At 43.8% G+C, this 23,781-nt stretch overlaps 1 protein-coding gene across 1 annotated transcript; it reads left to right on the top strand.

Moving 5' to 3' along the window:
• The first annotated feature begins 1,963 nt into the window (after nucleotides 1–1,963).
• Nucleotides 1,964–23,770, top strand: rtraf (RNA transcription, translation and transport factor). The gene is made up of 8 exons (XM_078406703.1): nucleotides 1,964–2,137; nucleotides 11,142–11,266; nucleotides 13,238–13,337; nucleotides 16,772–16,852; nucleotides 19,641–19,729; nucleotides 21,819–21,887; nucleotides 22,899–22,947; nucleotides 23,492–23,770. The coding sequence occupies exons 1-8, from the start codon at nucleotides 2,077–2,079 to the stop codon at nucleotides 23,644–23,646; spliced, it is 729 nt and encodes a 242-aa protein (XP_078262829.1). The 5' UTR covers nucleotides 1,964–2,076; the 3' UTR covers nucleotides 23,647–23,770.
• The last annotated feature ends 11 nt before the right edge of the window (nucleotides 23,771–23,781 follow it).

The raw sequence follows: 23,781 nt of genomic DNA, 5'->3' as shown, positions 1-23,781 counted from the left end.
GTGGAAGAAACAGAGGGCTTTAAGTCCTTCCTGGTTATGGATGGAGGTATAGAGTCACTGGACATCCATAGTAAAGATGAGTCAGTGGGGGGATGGAAAACGGAAGTCATTGAAGAGACAAAGAGCGTGTGAGGTGTCTTGGACCAGGGGGGATAGGATGGAGTCGAGGTATGTGGAAATTAATTCAGTGGGACATGAACAAGCAGAAACAATGGGTCTGCCAGGACACTTCTCTTTATGGATTTTGGGAAGAAGATAAAATCGGGCCATGCGGGGCTGGGGAATGATAAGGTTGGAGGCTTTAGAGGGCTGAGCACCGGAAGTAATGAAATCAGAAATGATGTGCGATATTAATATCTGGTGCTCGTCTGTGGGATCATGGTTCAAGGATAAGTAGGAGGTTTCTGAGAGATGTCGCCTGGCCTTAGGGGTGTCAACTATCTCACTCCCAAATAAGGGACAAGGTGACGTCACCACCCCACGCCCCACGTAACCTCACCCGGCCAACAGCCACGTGCTCCCGCTCCACCAACAGCAGCCGTCTGGGCCGGGAGGCAGGTTGCTACGCAACCTCCGTTAGGCGGTGCCCGGGCCTCCGGATCTACACTGTCCAGACCTAAACTGTCTGGACCTACACTGTCCGGAACCACAATGTCCGGGTTGGGGTCGGAGGAAGGCAGGTCAGTATCTCAGGCCCTGGCAACATCCTCTAAATCGTGCAGCTCTCTTTCCAGCTTAATGGCATTTTCCCAACAGCAGGGTGACCAAAACTGAACACCGGATGTAACTTGTGATGTGCCTCTCAAAACTTATGCCAGGCTAGGCCTTGCACAGGTTTCAAATGCTCTTTCATTGCAATGTAGGTACCTTTTTGTCGCAACATTAAAGAAATGGTAAATATCAGAGACATTTTAAAACGATTGATAATCTCTCAGAACTTTGTCAGTTGGCTAAACCTTCAGGCTTGAGGCTCCCATATGCTGTCAGACGCCCTTGCTGTTGTCTAGGACAGTTGGCTAGCACATCCTGACCAGGTTAGCAAAGGTGTGGAACATTGTGGGTGCTCACTGGATCAATAATTCCACGGGTACTCGGGGTGGAGTTGTGAGAGGGAGAAGTTTCATGTTAACTTTCCATTGTTCTAAAAATATCAGACAGCTTCTTCTGTGGAATGAATAGGGGAAATCTGCAGAAACACCATTGGAAAAGGTGCATTTCCTCAACGAACGATGTCATTTCAACTCCGTGGAATCATTTACGTAACGATACAATCGAACTTTATTCCAGGAGGGAAATTGATCAAGTGTGACGTTCTTTATAGAGACAGGAACTAATGAGAAGTTATGACATGATCTTCATAATCTGTTGGAATTGTGATCATACGCTGTAAATCTGAACATGAGAGACCTCTGTACACCTGCAGAGCGGGGCGTCATGGCGTCACGCCCGAGGGGAGGCGCGGCGCGGCCGGGCGTCATGGCGTCACACTCAGGGGCAGGGTGTGCGGACGTGTTGACGTCAGGCAGGCAGGCCGGGGGTGCGGACGTCAGGTAGGCAGGCAGGGTGCGCGGGCGTGTCTGAAGAAGGGTCTCGACCCGAAACGTCACCCATTCCTTCTCTCCCGAGATGCTGCCTGACCTGCTGAGTTACTCCAGCATTTTGTGAATAAATCGATTTGTACCAGCATCTGCAGTTATTTTCTTATACACTCAGGGGCGGCGCGGCCGGGGAATGCGCCGACGGGTCCAGGATGAGTTGCGCGTTGACGTCACGTCAGGCCGGGCAGGCTGCGTGTGCGGACGTGTTGACGTCAGGCAGGCAGGCCGGGGGTGCGGACGTCAGGTAGGCAGGCAGGGTGCGCGGGCGTGTTGACGTCAGGCAGGGTGTACGGACGTGTTGACGTCAGGCAGGCAGGCAGGGTGTACGGACGTGTTGACGTCAGGCAGGCCGGGTGTGCGGACGTGTTGACGTCAGGCAGGCAGGCCGCGTGTGCGGACGTGTTGACGTCAGGCAGGCAGGCCGGGGAGGCGAGGTGAGGCGGCGCCGGTTGCGCTGAGTGTGCGGGGACGTTGCAGGATGTTCCGGAGGAAGCTGACCGCCTTAGAGTATCACAACAGCGGCGTGTTTGACTGCAAAGGTACGGGCCGCGGAGTGGTGGCCGGACCCGGGCCCACTGCTGCACAGGGGGAGGGTCGGAGCAGGGCCTGGGCACCAGGGCCCCGGGCAGCAGGGCATGCGGTGGCGTGGAGACGCGAGTGTTTAATTGTCATGTGTACCGGCAACGATGAGATCCCTACTCGCTGCACCTCAACAGGCCTGTGAATACAATACCGAACCAATTAATGTATGATAATCAATAATATAATAAACGAATAACCTCAGTAATAGTGTGAAGCGTACGTCTATCGTGCAGGTCCACAGGAGATCATAGTTGTTAAGGTTAGTTCTGTGCAGTGTTCAGGAGCCTGATGGTTGCTGGGAAGAAGTTGTTCCTGAACCTGGAGGTCAGTTTCCAGGCTCCTGAACCTTGTTCCCAGTGGTGGTACGAGATGAATGAGTGGCCTGGGTGTTGTTGGTGTTTAATAATATTGGTTGTCTTTTTAGGGCAGTGCCTCCTGTAGATGCCATGACGCTGGGGAGGTCAGTACCTGCGATGGACCGTGCAGGACAGGGGTGTGTGTGTGGGTGTGTGCAAGACCCGCGGGATGGGGGGTGTGTAAGGCTTGTGGGACAGGAGGAGAGGGTGCAGGGCCTATGGGATGGGTGGGGTTGGAGGGCGCTGGACCAGTGGGGTGGACAGGGCTGGTCCCTTGGAACGGAGGGATTGCCGATGGGATGACAAAAGCCAGTGTGACAGGGGGCTTTGCCTGACCTCTAACTGCTTCTGCCCACCAGGTTTTGCGTAATGTATTCACACAATTTGCGGGTGCATTATATATCCCAGAAACCACCAAAGTGCAGCGTGAATCACTGAAGTCTCTGGAACTGTTTAGATTAGAGCTACAGGGCAGAAACAGATCCTTCGGCCCACGGATTCTGCAGCGACCAGCGATTCCGCATGCACTATTCTACACACTAGGGACAATTTATAATTATACCAAGTCAATTAACCTACAAACCTGAGATAGACACAAAACGCTGGAGTAACTCAGCAGGTGAGGCAGCATGTCTGGAGAGAAGAAATGGGTGATGCTTCGGGTCGAGACCCATTTTTCAGACTGATTCAAACCTATAAACCTGTATGCCTTTGGAGTGTGGGAGGGAACCGGATCCCAGTGAAAGCCCACGCAGGTCATGGGGAGAACGTACAAACTATGTACAGACAAGTGCCTGTAGTCGGGATCGAACACGGGTCTCTGGCACTGTAAGGCACCAACTCATCTGCTGTGCCACCGTGCTGCCCTGATGTGCTAAAGTGCTGAGAACTATATTCTACCCGCTGCAACTTCCTCTTTGCTGTACCTACGGTACCTACGAACCTATGTCGTGACTTGGTTGTATGTATGATCTGATTTAGAAACATAGAAACATAGAAAATAGGTGCAGGAGTAGGCCATTCGGCCCTTTGAGCCTGCACCGCCATTCAATATGATCATGGCTGATCATCCAGCTCAGTAGCCTGTACCTAGGTGCCTTCTCTCCATACCCCTTGATCCCTTTAGCAAAAAGGGCCACATCTAACTCCCTCTTAAATATAGCCAATGAACTGGCCTCAACTACCTTCTGTGGCAGAGAATTCCACAGACTCACCACTCTCTGTGTGAAGAAATGTTTTCTCATCTCGGTCCTAAAAGACTTCCCCCTTATCCTTAAGCTGTGACCCCTGGTTCTGGACTCCCCCAACATCGGGAACAAGCTTCCCGCATCTAGCCTCTCCAACCCCTTAAGAATTTTATATGTTTCTATAAGATCCCCCCTCAGTCTTCTAAATTCCAGCGAGTACAAGCCCAGTCTATCTAGTCTTTCCTCATATGAAAGTCCCGCCATCCCAGGGATCAATCTGGTGAACCTCCTCTGTACTCCCTCTAAGGCAAGAACGTCTTTCCTCAGGTTAGGAGACCAAAACTGCACACAATACTCCAGGTGCGGTCTCATCAAGGCCCTGTACAACTGCAGCAGAACCTCCCTGCTCCGAAACTCAAATCCTCTTGCTATGAATGCCAACATACCATTCGCTTTCTTCACTGCCTGCAGCACCTGCATGCTTGCTTTCAATGACTGGTGCACCATGACACCCAGGTCACGTTGCATCTCCCCTTCTCCCAATCGGTCACCATTCAGGTAATACTCTGCTTTCCTGTTCTTGCCGCCAAAGTGGATAACCTCACATTTATCCACATTATATTGCATCGGCCATGCATTTGCCCACTCGCCTAATCTATCCAAGTCACTCTGCAGCCTCCTAGCATCCTCCTCGCAGCTAACACTGCCACCCAGCTTCGTGTCATCCGCAAACTTAGAGATGTTGCATTCAATTCCCTCGTCCAAATCATTAATATACACTAAATAACTGGGGTCCCAGCACTGAGCCTTGCGGTACCCCACTAGTCACTGCCTGCCATTCCGAAAAGGACCCGTTTATTCCTACTCTTTGCTTCCTGTCCGCCAACCAATTTTCTATCCACCTCAACACTGAACCCTCAATACCGTGTGCTTTAAGTTTGTACACCAATCTCCTATGTGGGACCTTGTCGAAGGCCTTCTGAAAGTCCAGATATAACACATCGACTGGTTCTCCCTTATCCACTCTACTAGTTACATCCTCGAAAAATTCTATAAGATTCGTCAGACATGATTTGCCTTTGGTAAATCCATGCTGACTTTGTCCGATGATTTCACCACTTTCCAAATGTGATGCGGCACGGTAGCGCAGCGGTAGAGTTGCTGCTTTACAGCGAATGCAGCGCCGGAGACTCAGGTTCGATCCTGACTACGGGTGCTGCACTGTAAGGAGTTTGTACGTTCTCCCCGTGACCTGCGTGGGTTTTCTCCGAGATCTTCGGTTTCCTCCCACACTCCAAAGACGTACAGGTATGTAGGTTAATTGGCTGGGTAAATGTAAAAATTGTCCCTAGTGGGTGTAGGATAGTGTTAATGTACGGGGATCACTGGGCGGCACGGACTTGGAGGGCCGAAAAGGCCTGTTTCCGGCTGTATATATATGATATGATATGATATGCTATCACATCTTTAATAACTGACTCTAGCATTTCCCCCACTACCGATGTTAGGCTAACTGGTCTATTATTCCCCATTTTCTCTCTCCCTCCCTTTTTAAAAAGTGGGGTTACATTAGCTACCCTCCAGTCCTCAGGAAGTACTCCAGAATGTAAAGAGTTTTGAAAAATTATCACTAATGCATCCACTATTTCTGAGGCTACTTCCTTAAGCACTCTGGGGTGCACCCTATCTGGCCCTGGGGATTTATCTGCCTTTAATCCATTTAATTTACCTAACACCACTTCCCGACTAACCTGGATTTCCCTCAGTTCCTCCATCTCATTAGACCCCCGGTCCCCTGCTATTTCCGGCAGACGGTTTATGTCTTCCTTAGTGAAGACAGAACCAAAGTATTTGTTCAATTGGTCTGCCATCTCCTTGTTCCCTATGATCAATTCACCTGTTTCCGACTGCAAGGGACCTACATTTGTCTTACCTAATCTTTTTCTCTTGACATATCTATAAAAGCTTTTGCAGTCAGTTTTTATGTTCCTTGCCAGTTTTCCCTCATAATCTATTTTCCCTTTCCTAATTAAGCCTTTTGTCCTCCTCTGCTGGACTCTGAATTTCTCCCAGTCTTCTGGTATGCTACTTTTTCTGGCTAATCTGTATGCTTCATCTTTTGTTTTAATACTATCCTTGATTTCCCTTGTTAGCCACGGATGCACTACCTTTCCTGGTTTGTTCTTTTGCCAAACTGGGATGAACACTTGTTGTAGTTCATCCATGCGACCTTTAAATGCCTTCCATTGCATGTCCACCGTCAACCCTTTCAGCATCAATCGCCAGTCTATCTTGGACAATTCACGCCTCATACCCTCAAAGTTATCTTTCTTTAAGTTCAGAACACTTGTTTCTGTATTGACTTTGTCACTCTCCATCCTAATGAAGAACTCTACCATATTATGATCACTCTTTCCCAAGGGGCCTCGCACAACAAGACTGCTAACTAACCCTTCCTCATTACTCAATACCCAGTCTAGAATGGCCTGTTCTCTCGTTGGTTCCTCGACATGCTGGTTTAGAAAACCATCTCTCAAACATTCCAAGAAATCCTCTTCCCTGCCAGTTTGGTTCACCCAATCTATATGTAGATTTAAGTCACCCATTATAACTGCTGCACCTTTAGTGCACGCATTTCTAATTTCCTGCTTGATGCCATCCCCAACCTCACTACTGCTGTTAGGTGGCCTGTACACAACTCCCACTAGCGTTTTCTGCCCCTTAGTGCTTCGTAGCTCTACCCATATCGATTCCACTTCCTCTAAGCTAATGTCCTTCCTTTCCACTGCTTTAATCTCCTCTCTAACCAGTAACGCTACCCCACCTCCTTTTCCTTTCTGTCTATCCCGCCTGAATATAGAATATCCCTGGATGTTGAGCTCCCAGCCTTGGTCACCCTGGAGCCATGTCTCCGTAATCCCAACTATATCATAATCATTAATAACTATCTCCACATTTAATTCATCCACCTTATTACGTATACTCCTTGCATTGAGACACAAAGCCTTCAGGCTTGTTTTTACAACTCTCTTACCCCTTATACAATTATGTTGAAAAGTGGCCCTTTTTGATTTTTGCTCTGGATTTGTCTGCCTGCCACTTTTACTTTTCACCTTGCTACCTGTTGCTTCTACCCTCATTTTACACCCCTCAGTCTCTCTGCTCCTGCTCCCATCCCCATGCCACATTAGTTTAAATCCTCCCCGACAGCACTAGCAAACACTCCCCCTAGGACATTGGTTCCATTCCAGCTCAGGTGCAGACCGTCCTGTTTGTACTGGTTCCACCTCTCCCAGAACTGGTTCCAATGTCCTAAAAATTTGAATCCCTCCCCCTTGCACCATTTTTCAAGCCACGTATTCATCTGAAATATCCTCCTATTCCTACTCTGACTAGCACGTGGCACTGGTAGTAATCCGGAGATTATTACCTTTGAGGTCCTACTTTTAAGTTTATCTCCTAGCTCTCTAAATTCACCTTGTAGGACCTCATCCCATTTTTTACCTAAATCGTTGGTGCCAATGTGCACCACGACAACTGGCTGCTCACCCTCCCCCTCTAGAATGTCCTGCAGCCGCTCAGAGATATCCCTGACCCTTGCACCAGGGAGGCAACATACCATCCTGGAGTCTCGTTTGCGGCCGCAGAAACGCCTATCTATTCCCCTTACAATTGAATCCCCTATCACTATAGCCCTTCCACTCTTTTTCCTCCCCTCTTTTGCCGCAGAGCCACCCACGGTGCCATGAACTTGACTGCTGCTGCCTTCCCCTGATGAGCCATCACCCCCAACAGTATCCAAAATGGCATATCTGTTTAGGAGGGAGATGACCGCAGGGGACTCCTGCACTACCTGCCTACTGCTACGTTGGCTAGTGGCCACCCCGTTTCCTTTCTGTCCGCTTATCTTTTACCTGTGGTGTGGCCAACTCACTATACGTGCTATCCACGACCTCAGCATCGTGGATGCTCCAGGATGAGTCCAACCGCAGCTCCAACCGTTCAATGCGGTTTGCCAGGAGCTGCAGCTGGACACACTTCCTGCACATCAGAGACACCAACAATATCCCTGATCTCCCACATGTTGCAGGATGAGCATTCCACGGGGCCGATCTCACCTGACATGTCTTACCCTCAAATTAAATCAAATCCCTCTTAATCCTATAAACTGTACCTTTACTAAAAAGCACTGAACCCTTAACTAAAAGTACGAACAAAAAGCAGAAATACAACCCCGGGGTTACGCCCAATCAGCTGCTTCCTCTAGTCCGCTTCCACCAATCAGCGGCTTCCTCCAGACCACTTTTAAAGTGTGTGGGAACGTTTTTATCCCGCTCCAACCGCTCCTGGGCCTCTGTGTGAACAAGCCCCGCGCTGGGTTTTTAAACCTACCGCCCGGACGCTGCTCCAACCGCTCCTGGGCCTCTGTGTGAACAAGCCCCGCGCTGGGTTTTTAAACCTACCGCCCGGACGCTGCTCCAACCGCTCCTGGGCCTCTGATTTGATTGCATGGGGCACACAACCACATTTTTCACAGTGCCTCAGTAACAATAATAAATCTAAACCAGGTGGTGCATTGTTATTTCTTTTAATATATAGTGGTAAAATAAATTTGAGGAGTCTGATTCTGATTATGAATGAAGAGAATCCTTTCAAATCATCGCATTTCCAAATAGTTATACTGGATTTTTCTGCCTCACCTGAAAAGGCTGTCAGGGTCCTTGGATGGAGTCGAGGGGAAATCAAGGGACAGGTGTTGCATCTCCTGCGACTGCAAGGGAAAGTACCTGGGGAGGGGGTGGTTTGGGTGGGAAGGGATGAGTTGCGGAGGGAACGGTCTCTGCGGAAAGCAGAATGGGTTGGAGATGGGAAGATGTGGCCAGTAGTGGGCGATCGTTTCGCTGAACACCTACACTCAGTCCGTCTTAACCTTCCTGATCTCCCGGTTGTTCAGCACTTTAACTCCCCTTCTCATTCTGACCTTTCTGCCCTGGGCCTCCTCCATTGTCGGAGTGAGGCTCAGCGCAAATTGGAGGAACACCACCTCATATTTCACTTGGGTAGCTTACACCCCTGTGGTATGAACATTGACTTCTCTAACTTCAAATAGCCCTTGCTTTCCCTCTCTCTCCATCCCTTCCCAGTTCTCCCACCAGTCTTATTGTCTCTGACTACATTCTATCTCTGTCCCTCCCACTGCCCTGACATCAGTCTGAAGAAGGGTCTCGACCCGAAATGTCACCCATTCCTTCTCTCCCGAGATGCTGCCTGTCCCGCTGAGTTACTCCACCATTTTGTGTCTACCTTCGATTTAAACCAGCATCTGCAGTTCTTTCCTACACTTTATGGGATAGATATACTTTGTGGAGGAAAAAGGTTCTTTCAAACTACTGCTGCCTTTAATTTTTCCACCATATACTTGCTTTACTTTACGTGATCTTTTGTTTTGCCAAAATGATTCTATTGCAAAATGAATTACTAGCATCCCTGATGTCATAAGAAGGGTCTTGACCCAGAACATCACCTATCAATGTTCTCCAGGGATCCTACCTGTCCTGCTGAGATACTCCAGCACTTTCTGTCCTCTGCCACAGAAGGCTGTGGAGGCCAAGTCAATGGATATTTTTAAGGCAGAGATAGATAGAGTCTTAACTAGTATGGGTGTCAGGGGTTATGGGGAGAAGGCAGGAGAATGGGATTAAGAGGAAAAGATTGATCAGCCATGATTGAATGGCGGAGTAGGCATGATGGGCCGAATGGCCTAATTCTATCACTTATTAACTTTTGCGTATTAACCAGCATCTGCAGATCTTTCTACAGTTTGGAATTTGTTATTTACTCTTGCAATAGATGTCAAAATGGAAGCAGCGCCATTGATTTATTTACATGTTTACAGATGGAAATGGAAATCAATTGCACATGGCAAAATCTGAAACCAACTAATGAGATAATTTATTATTTTGAGCCACTTGTTCAATTCCCAATGCAGGATTTGAATAAGCAAACTTTTCCAGTTAGTGTCTCCAATAACTAGCACAAAATGTCCCTTCAGAATAGTAAATAACTGAACCATTAAAAATATTGAGGTTAAAGTGCTTAATAATGGAAAAGTTAAAAATAAATGTTGATGTTATTTATTATAGAGCTAAATTCAAAAAAAAATTCAAAATCTTTTCCCAGTTCTGCTGAAGGATCTCGGACCAGAAACATTAACTATGTTTGTCTTTCCACAGATGCTGCCTGACTTGCTGAGTAATCCCAGCATTTTCTCTTTTTATTTCAGATTTCCAGCATCTGCAGTCTTTTGATTCTCAAAGCTAATTAAGATTTTAGTTACAGTGCACAATGCAATGGTGGTTTTAATTCTTAAACTATGAAGAAAATGACAATTACAGTCGACTTTCAAAGTCTACTTTAATCATTACAATCTTAACTGTGGCATTGCCACTTTCATTTCACTGCACATCGAGTATGTGTATGTGTATGTGACAAATAAATTTGACTTGACTTGCAGTAAGATGAGTAAATTTGAGTCACACATCTAAGCATCTAATTTTTCTTTGTTAATCAAAATACTGCACACGCAGAAAAATTGAGATAAAAAATATAAATACTGAACTCATGAGATCGGCTACCCTCTATGGAGATATACATGGAACAGCACAAGAACAGGCCTTTCGGCCCACGTTGCTGTGTTGAATAATATAATAGATAAACTAATCTTAAGACACAAAATACTGGAGTATCTCAGTGGGTCAGGCAGCATTTCTGGAGAACATGGATGGGTGATGTTTCGGGTCAGGACCTTTATTCAGACTTTTCTATAAACTAATCTTGGCTGCCTGCACACTATCCATTATCCCTTCTTTCCCTGCATATCCATGTGCCTATCTGAAGCCTCTTAAACACCAGCATCAAATCTGTCTCCATCTCCACCTCAACAGCGTGCTCTAGGCACCCACTGCTCTGTGTAACAAGACTTGCTCCACACATCTCCTTTAAACCTTGCCCCTCTCACCTTAAAGCTATGCCCTGCAGTGTGACATTTTCATCCCGAGAAAATGGTTCTGACCGCCTATCCTGTATACGCCTTTCATAATTTTATGTGCCTGTATCCGGTCTCCCTTCAACCTCCGGCACTCCGTAGATGAACCAGAATTAATATTTTGGGCCACTTTCACCAGAATTGCACTTAGTTATGTGAGAAATTTTAATCGCATCAATTCTTCATGTGAAAGTTCGTAAGTTCGTGTTCAGTTCCATATGGAAATGGAAATGAGCGTTGTAGTTAAAATCAGGAAAGGAGCTGCTCTTTTGTATACTGCAGTGGTACCATTTGTAAACACATTTAATCGGCCTTGAACGAACCATTTGCCTTTTTCTCAATAGGTATCTAAAGAGGTTGCTTTTATTTTTAGATGACGTGGGCTTCAGGAATTTAATAGTGTGGCTTGAAGATCAGAAGATAAGGCATTATAAAATTGAAGAGAGAGGCAACCTCAGAAATGTGCAGAATAATGAATGGCCCAAACACTTTGAAAAGGTGAGCATTGCATTGGAAAAGGAACTTTTGGTGTTCATTTTAAATGTGCATTTTTGGTCTGTGATGAATCATTTAAGCTGTTTACAAATGAATCTGTTGTCAAATGCATCACTGATTTCCCCTTTTGATGGTCCTCTACATTATTTGGAATAATTTTAATATCGCATCTGAGGCTCCTTCTTAAATCTCCCCTCATCACCTTAATCAATGTCCTTTAGTTTTTTAATCATCTACTCTGGTGGCCGGGGGGGGGGGGGGGGGGGGGAGAGAGAGAGAGACTGTGAGTGCTCACTTTATCTTTCCCCTCATTATCTTGTACATCTAATAAAACACAAGAATATTAATTTCTAAAAACAGAAGTAGCATAAATATCACAAATGCATCATTAAAAAAATTACTAATGTTATTCATGCATTTACAGTGACCAGATTCCTTGGCATTAAGTGTTGGGGAATCTCCGTAAATTTGGGCACAGTTTGCTCGGCTGCCTGTGGAGTGTAGCAGCAAAGTGTACTAATAGATTTGTGGATTGGAGCCTGACAGCACACTGGGAACCTTCACGTTTGGATATGAATGCAAAGTCCTGAACTTACTGCCATTCATGCAGCTTGATTCCGTGGCTCTGCTTTCAGTCCCTTGGCCCCAATTTGCAAATTTTCTTTCCTGAACCTTCCATACCAACGCTAAGGCACTCTTTGAAAGTAGCTCTTTTGGTAGCCTTTCCTGATATTTTCTATTGCAAATTTGGTTTGCTCGTGGTTCTGTTCAGGGACATTTTTACTATTTTAAAGGCACTATATGAATAGAAGCAATTCCTGTAATTTTGCCAAAGATTTTCTGATTTTCATTCAACAACAATACAGATGACATTCATTGATTGACGCTGTAAATATGTTAAAAAATCATAACATATTTAAATGTTGAGGTAGTTTGTACTGGGAGTGTTAATGGAAGTCTATGTGATTTGCACAGAAGATGGATGCTAGATTTCCCTTGCTTGCTATTTTGTTTTCTTGTATCTCATTACCGTGCAGTCTATGTACAGCAGGAACTTGTAGCACTGAATTATTACGACCAACAAGTCTCCACAAAATCTTCCAAATCCATTTACAGGGTAAATAATCCAACATTGTGCCCTCTCCCGGGCCAAACATTAATTATAATCATTGCTCATTTGGTTCTATTGGAAAGGCTGGGTTTTTTCTTTGCCTATCACTTATCTGGGCACATTATCCTTAATTATCTCAGAGCAAAAGATTCAACAATGTTATTAAAACCTCTGATATTAAAATCTCCAATGATCTCTGGCAATCGCCAGACCACGACAATTCAAAAGTGGAGGCGAAGCGCTCGGTATGGCACTGAGAGGCTTCATTTGGAGCACAGAAATCCAGCTTAAACGCTAGGGGTGCACTGCCACAAACCACGCACCCACCTATACTGTCAGGCACTCCTGCCACACCTCTACAGGAATTCTACCAAACCAGACTTGCGGCAAATCATCCTAGATTTTGAGGGATTTCCAAGAAGAATCTTCTCACAATGCATCAGAGAGAGTGGGTGTGTTTAATTGTCATATGTACCGACAACAGCAATTAAATTATTTCTTAACAGGCCTGTAAACACGATACATATGGATGAGATATAATAAATAAATAATAAACTAACGGCCACAATATAGTGGGGAAAACCCCCAAAGTCCTCAGTGCAACCAATAATATTTTAAATCATGGTTAAATGTTTATTATATTTATTTATATTTTTGTGTAACAATAAATATCATTGCTGCTGGAATATTCACAGTCCAATGTATTTCATGATGTAGGATTCTCTATCGGCCATTATTACCACTGAAATGCTATATTTGAAAGTTTATATTATAGCCTTAATTCACCTATTATGTGGAATGTTTTAAATGGTTAATTCTTGAAGCCTGAAATTCCAATGGATTTGTGATTTATTTGCCTTCAGTTTCTCGCAGATGTAAACTGCCCATTCAAGGCTCAAGAAAGACAGGAAAACCTTGACTGGCTTCTGGGCTTGGCAGTGAGACTTGAATACGCTGATAATGGTATGTTCCTTTACAGCACTAGATATAGCTGGGCTATTTATTGCTATTTATTGCTTGTAGTATGAAGCTTTCAATCTTGTGTGGCATTCAACTTTATGAATTAACCCGCGTTATGCTTGTGCTATTGCTCTGTGATTTAAAAAAAAGAGTTCTTCACATTCATTAAATGTAACTTTGGGATTGGATAATGCTATAAGATGCTTGAATGTTGTGGCAGCATCTGTGGAGGGAATGGACACAACAAGTCTAAAGAAGATCCTGACACGAAACGTCATCTGTCTATTCACTCCACAAATGCTGCCTGACCTACTGGGTTCCTCCAGCCCTTTGTGTTTTGCTCAAGATTCCAGCTTCTGCAGTTTCTTGTGTCTCCACATGAATGGTATTATCAGCTTTCCTTGAATTTCTGTTTAGTTTAGAGATACAGCTCGGAAACAGGCCCTTCATAGAGGTGTGTGTTTCTGGAACGTGCTGCCAAGCGGGGTGGTAAAAGCACTTATGATAGTGAAAAGGCACGTGATCATGCAGCGGATGAGAGGATAAGGATTTTGTGCAGGTAGATGGGTTTATCAGGGTTGGCACAGATGTGGGCTGAAGGGCAAGTTCCCATGCTGTACAGTTCTATGTTCTAAGACAGACACCAAATGCTGGAGCAACTTAGCGGGTCAGGCAGCATCTCTGGAGAAAAGGAATAGGTGACCTTTCAGGTCAGAACCCTGCTTCTGACGTGTTCTAAGAGTTCTTATTTGTTCTTCAGACTATGTTCTATGTGCTTCCTCACTGATTTAATTGATTTTTTTTTGAAGTGGTAACTATGTACATTGAGAGCAATGTAGCTACATGAACTTTAGTGAGACCCTTGAAAGGTCCAGTATCACAGGCTGGCCCAAAACGTGAGAATCCATGGCAGGCAAACAAATTAGGTCCAAAATTGGCTTGATGATAGAAGGTAGAGAGGGTAATTGTGGAGGGCTGGGCAGTGGAGCGAGGGGATTTGAGTATAGGAGCAGGGAGGTTCTGCTGCAGTTGTACAGGGCATTGGTAAGACCACACCTGGAGTATTGTGTACAGTTTTGTTCTCCTAATCTGAGGAAAGACATTCTTGCCATAGAGGGAGTACAGAGAAGGTTCACCAGATTGATTCCTGGGATGGCAGGACTTTCATATGAAGAAAGACTGGATAGACTCGGCTTGTACTCGCTGGAATTTAGAAGATTGAGGGGGGATCTTATAGAAACTTACAAAATTCTTAAGGGGTTGGACAGGCTAGATGCAGGAAGATTGTTCCCGATGTTGGGGAAGTCCAGAACAAGGGGTCACAGTTTAAGGATAAGGGGGAAGTCTTTTAGGACCGAGATGAGAAAGTTTTTTTTCACACAGAGGGTGGTGAATATGTGGAATTCTCTGCCACAGAAGGTAGTTGAGGCCAGTTCATTGGCTATATTTAAGAGGGAGTTTGATGTGGCCCTTGTGGCTAAAGGGATCAGGGGGTATGGAGAGAAGGCAGGTATAGGATACTGAGTTGGATGATCAGCCATGATCAGCCATGATCATATTGAATGGCGGTGCAGGCTCGAAGGGCCGAATGCCCTACTCCTGCACCTATTTTCTATGTTTCTATGGAGCACTTCAAGGATTGATGCTGGACCCTTGATCTTTGTGCAATGTGAATATAGCACATTGATTTGTACGTCTGCAGGTAACAGAATCCATTCCCACTCTGGCATTTCCAATTTTTTTTTCTGGGATGAACTTCCCAGATCAAACGGTTCTAGATGTTTAAAAAAAGTTTCAAAGGGCTGGAGTAAGTGATCGGGTCAGGCAACATTTCTGGGGAACAGGGATATGTGACAATAAACAATAGGTGCAGGAGTAGGCCCTTCGAGCCAGCACCGCCATTCAATGTGATCATGGCTGATCATTCACAATCAGTACCCTGTTCCTGCCTTCTCCTCATACCCCCTGACTCTGCTATCTTTAAGAGCTCTATCTAGCTCTCTCTTGAAAGCATCCAGAGAATTGGCCTCCACTGCCTTCTGAGGCAGAGAATTCCACAGATTTACAACTCTGACTGAAAAGGTTTTTCCTTCTTCAGTCTGAAGAAGGGTCTCGACCCGAAACGTCACCCATCCCTTCTCTCCCGAGATGCTGCCTGACCTGCTGAGTTACTCCAGCATTTTGTGAATAAATCGATTTGTACCAGCATCTGCAGTTATTTTCTTATACTACAGGTTTTTCCTCATCTCCGTTCTAAATGGCCTACCCCTTATTCTTAAACTGTGGCCCCTGGTTCTGGACTCCCCCAACATTGGGAACATGTTTCCTGCCTCTAGCGTGTCCAATCCCTTCATAATCGTATATGTTTCAATAAGATCCCCTCTCATCCTTCTAAATTCCAGCGTATACAAGCCTAGTCGCTCCAGTCTTTCAACATACGACAGTCCTGCCATTCCGGGAATTAACCTAGTAAACCTACGCTGCACGCCCTCAATAGCAAGAATATCCTTCCTCAAATTTGGAGACCAAAACTACACACAGTACTCCAGGTGCGGTCTCACTAGGGCCCTGTACAACTGCAGAAGGACCTCTTTGCTCCTATACTCAACTCTTCGTGTCATAAAGGCCAACATGCCATTAGCTTTCTTCACTGCCTGCTGTACCTGCATGCATTTTAAGTGACTGATGAACAAGGACACCCAGATCTCTTTGTACTTCCCCATTTCCTAACTTGACACCATTCAGATAATAATCTGCCTTCCTGTTCTTACCACCAAAGTGGATAACCTAACATTTATCCACATTAAACTGCATCTGCCCACTCACCCAACCTGTCCAAGTCACCCTGCATCCTCATAGCATCCTCCTCACAGTTCACACTGCAACCAAGCTTTGTGTCATCCGCAAATTTGCTAATGTTACTTTTAATCCCTTCATCTAAGTCATATGGGTTCGGATGCTTCTTCAGACAGTTGTTCCAGCACATTGTGTCTTTTTTTGCAAACCAGCATCTGCAACTCCATGTGTCTAGGTCTAGATGTACATTGTGCTTATGGCACCGATGCAAATGGAATAATGTTGCTGACTTGCAATATACTTTTAGTGAACCTCCCCAATGTCAAGAACGAGGCACTCGTCTCTCAAGAGGCTCTTTACACAATCTTAAATCATGACCTTGAATCTGTAACCAAATTCCCAAATCATACTTTGTTCCTTGTGCCTTATCAATCAATCAATCAATCAATCAATCACAGGTATAAAATTAACTTTAGCAATTGTCTATGCATGTAAAAAACATTTTTAAATTTCGCGCCTGAAAGAATCTCTTCAAATTTGTATCCTATGCCTTCCAGATTCCGCAATCATCAGAAATAATGTTTATGCAGAGAAATCTGTGAACATTTTTAATAGTAATTAATTTGATTTTGTCTCCACAGTGGACAAATACAAGAATTGTACAGCAGACAATGTAAAGAATGATGCCACTAAAGGCACAGATCCACTTATTAACTTGGATGGTAAGTAAGCGGTATACTTGGCCCACTGTTTTGTCATTAAAGATGTAATGAAAGTAGTTTTACAGATTGTAGGTATTGATTGAAAAGTTGTAGATACATATTTCTGTTAAAACACCTGAGGTATTGCTGAACAAATACTACAGAAACTTGTCAACATTCAGAGACTTTAATCTTTAAAAGGATACTCATTAGATTATGGATATAATACATGTGTGGTTAAAACTGTCGTAGGAAGTAGTGGGTGGGAACTGTAGATTGGAATTTATCATGGGAGTTCTTTGCGTGCATGTTAATGCATCAGCTGGAGATGCAAAACTTCCATTTTGTGCTGTCATCTAGGATTGATTAGGAAATTGTTTTGGTTGCTTACAAACAGCAAAATAACAGTACAGATTGCGAATTGGGCTCTAATCCTACTCCCTGACATATTTAAATCAAGCGATACTTTCACGGCATCAGCGGGAACTGGGTCAGTTCCTGAAAACTTTTTAAAATTTGAATAAAATGTTCATAAAGCTGAGAAGCGTCCTGTGGCTTATTATTAAAAATCAACTACAAATTATATATCCAACCCTCATGTTCGAGAACCCACACTGAGCGCAACAATGACATATTGTGACGCAAAGCAAAGAGTGCAGTTGGTGTTATAACTTTGATCTGCTAATTATACACTCTGAACCTGACTACAGACTATAAACATTGAATTCTCCAATTTTATGGTAATAGCCCCCCCTTTCCCTCCCACCCCGTCTTTCCTGTGCCTCCATCCCACCCCAGCGAGCACCCATTTCTCCTTGTCTGCGCCCCATCCTTTCTTTGTCCCTACCCCATCCCCCCTCTTCCATATCCCTATGGTTTTACATTTAATTTACCTTTCCTCCTTATGATTCCCTTTTGGCACCCTTTTGACTCAGTTTCATCTCTCTTTGCTCACCCATCTGCCAAACAACCCCCCCCCCCTCCCCCTCACCTTTAGCTTAGTTTAGAGATACTGCGCGGAGACAGGCTCTTTAGCCCACCGAGTCCACACCAACCAGCGATCCCCGCATATTAACATTATCCTACACACACTTGGGAGACTTTTTACATTTACCAATCCAATTTACCTACATACCTGTACGTCTTTGGAGAGTATCCATCTATCACTTGCCACTCCCACCTCCAGCTTTCTCCCACCCCTAGCTGTTTAGATTAGTGAATGTTATTGTTGTTGTCGGTTATATTACCATTTGGGCTGAGCTTTCTGAAAGCTTGCAGATACCAGCGTAACATAATGGCATTATAGGAACACCAGAAGATGCCATAATAGCTGACATGCCTTTATATGCAGGAATGTTTGGCTGATGGCATGGATTTGCTCAGCAAGAAAAAGTTGATTAGCAAATTATCCAAAATATTAAATTCAGGGGAAAGATCTGACTCCGCTGTGATCACACCACTGTAGAATAGTGTTAAAAAAAGTCCAGTATTAATTGTTTAGCAGGTTGAGGCTACTTCCTTTATTGCCATTCCAAGAATATCAAAATCTCCTCTATATTATTAGTCAGGCATAATACTGGTTTCATTTTCATGTTTATTGAGCTTACGAATTACTAACACATTACAAATGCTATTGAAATATTTGGTTCAGGCGACAACTTCAGACAGTAGACACAAAATGCTGGAATAACTCAGCGGGACAGGCAGCAACTCTGGAGAGAAGGAATGGGTGACATTAAGGGTCTCGACCCGAAATGTCACCCATTCCTTCTCTCCAGAGATGCTGCCTGTCCCGCTGAGTTACTCCAGCATTTTGTGTCTACTTTCGATTTAAACCAGCATCTGCAGTTCTTTCCTACAACTTCAGACAGTGCTGGTTTGTTCTTGAGGTTAATTTCTGCATGTACAGTTTCAGTTTTAATGCAAACTGAAACCATCCTTGACATTTTGTTAATACTTGCAGCACAGCCACAGATTTACTAGAGAAATGTCACTGGTCTCAGTTTTCGAAGGTATCACAAAATGCTGGAGTAACTCAGCAGGTCAGGCAGCATCTCAGGAGAGAAGGAATGGGTGACGTTTCGGGTCGAGACCCTTCTTCAGACTGGTCTCAGTGTTCTGTGTTTTTGATTTTTGTATAGAGCTCTGGAGCTTTGAATTTGTATCAGCTATCTGCTTAGTTGTAGCACATTGGATTTCCAGCAAGTTAGAGTGTGATTTTGCTACTGGAGGATTGGGAAGCCCAGTACCTTTATTTGAACTGTTCATCAGTATTGCTATTGCATCAAATTTCAGGCCTTTATGTACTGTTTTTACAGAAGCAAATGGCCTGTAGAGGGTGCAGTTTACAACCTCTGATGCATTCTCCCACACAACCCGAGATTGAATTGGGAGTACAAGGAGGGGCAAGATTTTAAAAAATCCCTCCATTCTTTATACTTGTATTAAGGATCTAAGTGTAGCTTTTTCAAAGTTGAAGTAAATGGACACTTCTGTTCATATATTTTCTGGTCCACAACCATTATGGGCGGCACAGTGGCATGCTGCCTTGCAGAGCCACAGACCCGGGTTCGATCCTGACTACGGGTGCTGTTTGTACGAAGTTTGTACGTTCTCCCCGTGATCGTGTGAGTTTTCTCCGGGTGCTCTGGTTTTCTCCCACACTCCAAAGATGTGCAGGTTTGGTAAAAATTGTAAATTGTTCCCAATGTGCTAGTGCACGGGGATCATTGGTGCGGACCCAGTGGGTCGAAGGGCCTGTTTCAGCGCCCTAAACTAAACAAAAATGTCTTGATTCCTTTTCATGCAGTGAACAACCCCGACTTTAAGGCTGGTGTGATGGCATTAGCTAATCTCTTGCAAATCCAGCGGCATGACGATTACCTGATAATGTTGAAGGTAAGCCAAACCAGCTTCACTACTGAGCTATAAACGAGTCACATCCACTTGTGTAAGATCATTCCTTCTACACTACATTGCTGATGAAAAGTTTTCATGGCTACTAAATTAAAGTATATCCAAAACACTTTATAATGAGCCTGGATTTCGTAAACAAATGTAAAATGCAACCACAGGAGATGTAACACCTGTCCCTATACCTCCTCCCTCACCTCCATCCAGTACCCCAGCAGTCCTTCCAGGTGAGACAGAGGTTCATGTGCAACTACTCTAACCTCATCTACTGCATCCGGTGTTCCCGATGTGGCCTCCTTTACATCCGCAAGACCAAGCGTAGACTGGCAATCATTTTACTGTACACTTGCGCTCGGTCCGGCAAGGCCTGCTGGATCTCCTGGTTGCTGACCATTTTCATTCCCCTTCCTATTCCCATACTGCCCTTTCTGCCCTGGGTTTCCTCCATTGCCAGAGTGAGGCTACATACAAACTGGAAGAACAGTACCTCTTACTTGCTTGGGTAACTTACTACCCAATGGTATAAATATTGAATTCTCCAATTTTAAGTAACTAACCAACAACAACCCTTTTCCCCCTTAATAGGCATTAAATGAGTCCCATCCACTTGTGTAAGATCATTCCCTCTACACTACAATGCCGATAAAAAGTTTTTATGGCTACTAAATTAAAGTATGTGTTAAGGCGCTATATAAAATAAATATATTATTATTATTATTATTAAATTAAAGCATATCCAAACACTTTATAATGAGTCTGGATTTCGTAAACAAATGTAAAGTTGCATATAGCAGACAAAATCTTGGCGTAGAAAATGCTAGAAGTATAAGGGCAGCGGGTGGAGAGAGAGCGAAAACAGGTTAACACAGCGGGTGGGAGCTTTTTTCACAGTTTAAAGAAGAAAAGTGTGGAAGGAAAAGCACAGGTAAAAATAAGGCCTATTTTAAAATTAAAAGCTTGCCTACGGTGTATAGAAAATAAAGCTCCAGAAATGCTTGGCAATCAGGCATCTTCTGTGGCGATTCAAGTTTTGGTTCATATTGATGACCTTTCCTGCAATGCATCATAATAGAATTGTTGTTCAAAGAGGTGGGTTTATGAAGTTTGTTAGAGGAAGAAACATAAAGCGATACAGGGCTGACTTAGACTCTGCTAACAGTGGTGGTGCAGTTTAAGCTTGTGGTCTCAGAAGTGTGGTCAGGCTGGTGCAGTTCATTTACACCGGCAGACAAGGCAGGTTAACGATTTAAAAATAAGCATGAAAATTATAACGTTGAAATATTGCTTAAATGTAGTTGAGCAGCAGAAGTTTTGGTGAGAGTTAGATGATGGTCAACTAACTGCTGCATTCATGTTCAGGGAAGTTGAAAGATGGGAAGCCAGCTGGGCAAGGCAAGCACTGAAATAGCCGCGTCCAGTGAATGATGATTTCAACAGCACAGGGGTTGAGATGGGTGTATTAAATATGTCAAATATGCAGGAGGAGGCCATTCGGCCCTTTGAACCAGCACCGCCACTCAATGTGATCATTCTCAATCAGTTCAAGTGTTCTATGTTGGCCTTGGACTTCTCTCCTGGGAGAGAGGTGGTTTTGGAGTCTTGGGAAAGATGTTTGTGTCTTCTAATACTTAGCTGGATGAAATTTCAGCGACATCAACCAAGCGATATGACAGTTCAGACACAGCAGAGGCATCAAGAGGCTTGGTGGAGGGACACCAATGATATGGTTTCAGATGGTGTAGTTGAGGGAAATAGCAAGGGTCCTTATGGGATCAGGGGAGGAAAATGATCAGGAAGAGATTCTCTGGCTTTGACCAGATGGATAAAAGCTTTGTTTCCACAGAGTTCAAAAATAAATCATTGAATGCTTCATAGATTTCTTTCCTGATATTAATTTTGTATGTTGGTCTTCAAATTTCTTGTTTTGTTTAATAAGTAAATTGAGTTGTCACAAACTATACATATAGCTACTTAGTTATTTTATCACTGTTGAACTATTGCCATTTGAGCCTGTGCAATTTTAATTTCATTATACTTGGGCAGATTGACTTGTCAGTAATGATTTTGATTTTAGGCAATTCGTATATTGGTGCAAGAGAGATTAAGCCCAGAAGCCATTGCAAACGCAAACCGTGCAAAGGAGGTAAATTGTTTTTCAAAAATAGTTATGAACACAAATGATAACTGTATTTTTCTCTCGATTAAGTTAGATCGTGCATACAATTGTGAGTGGAACGTCTTTGTATCCCGTTTTATTTGGCGGATAGCAATCTTGCTTGTTCTGTTAGCACAGAGCAATAATCTAACATTGTTGCAGTGTAATAAAGTGTCTATCTCTTGTTATAGAGAGTTTCTTGTAAGCTATTCCCATAACTTTTAAGGTGGTCAACATTGTTGATTTTAATTGTGATCTTTCAAAAAGTGGAGCCATTTCTAAAACTGATTATGATTTAATTTTACTTCCCTCCATGCTGGTGAAAATATTAGGATACTATTTTGGAATTTATATACAGTCTGACCATCAGTGTTGGAGATCAAGGTTTAAATTCTTTTGCAAATGCATACAAGAATTAATACTTTAACACTATTTTTAAACTGAGGTAGGTGAGGGGTAATGTGGACATAGCCCTGGTTAGACCCATTTACAGCTTCTGGTTCCATACTGGATACACTTCCGGAAGACCTTTGACTTCTTTCCAAGGAGCTATTGAGGCTGAGTCAATTGAACCTTTCAGATTGTTAATTAAGGGATTTGTAACCCAAAACGGGTTACTCCTGCACTTTGTGTCTATCCAAGATGGATAGATTAAGATATAGCCTAATATAATTTTTGTAAACAGCATATTTCTGTTCCTAAACTAACACTTGGCTAAAATTACAACAACCATATTTCTGCATATCACCAACTCACACCCAACATTTTAGCCATGAATTGTAAAGGTTTGTAGCTCCGCGGATAATGCACCTTTTATTCAAGAGGAAGGAAAACAAGGAAGAAACCAGATTCTGCTGGAAATGTCTTTGTATGCTTATCTAGTGGCAAATCTTGCCTTGTGGATTTTGAGGACTGGATATAATTGCTCAAAGACAGACACAAAATTTTAACTACTTTATTTTCTGACTTTATTTGCTCAAACACTCAATTTTTTTCCAGGGTTTTACTGTAAGCTTAGAAAAGCATCTACTTGGCTTTGAGACAGGAGGTAAGTAGAATTCCATTGAATTAATAATCTTATGGGAACATCCTACAGCTGGTATGTATAGGAAAAAAGCATTGAAATGGCCCTTTGGCTCAACTTGCCCATGTTGACCAAGCTGCCCCATCTAAGCTAGTCTCATTTCTGTGCATTTGGCCAGCATCCCTCTCAACCGTTCCTATCCATTCACCTGTCTTAATTGTTTGTTAAATCTTCTTATCGAACCTGCCTCAACCACCTCCTCTGGCAGCTCATTCCATAGACCCACGTCCTCTGTGTGAAAATGTTTCCTCTCGCACCTTAAACTCATACCCTCTAGTTCTTGATTCCCCTACTCTGAAAAAAAGATGCATTTACCTTATCTGTTTCCCTCATGATTTGAAAATCCCTCTACCTCCTGCACACCAAGGAATAAAGTCTTAGCCTGCTAACCTCTCCCCTCTCCTGCAGCTCAGATATTTTAAATCTTAGCATAGTAAGACCACAGGGAGGACCATTGTACCTCTGGTGTTTTGACGTAAACATTGAGATGTATATGTTGTTTTCATAGATGCCACTTTGAATGAAGCTGCAAGAGTTCTCCGACTGCTGCATATTGAGGAATTACGTGACCTTCAGACCAAGATTAATGAAGCTATTGTCGCTGTTCAATCAATAATAGCAGATCCCAAAACTGATCACAGGCTGGGAAAAGTTGGAAGATGAGCAAAAGATGTAAATTTGACAACTTTTATGTACACAATATAGATGCTGATGAAGGACTCATGTTTTGAATCTGAGTAAACTGTTCACTAAAGCAGAATAAATGCTAAAATATCGGAAATTACAAGATTTGAGTTT

The sequence above is a fragment of the Rhinoraja longicauda genome, chromosome 10 (assembly GCF_053455715.1).
Source record: "Rhinoraja longicauda isolate Sanriku21f chromosome 10, sRhiLon1.1, whole genome shotgun sequence".
Taxonomy (NCBI): Eukaryota; Metazoa; Chordata; class Chondrichthyes; order Rajiformes; family Arhynchobatidae; genus Rhinoraja; species Rhinoraja longicauda.
The sequence above is the reverse complement of the archived record's forward strand: the minus strand, read 5'-3'. Positions and strand labels throughout refer to the sequence as shown.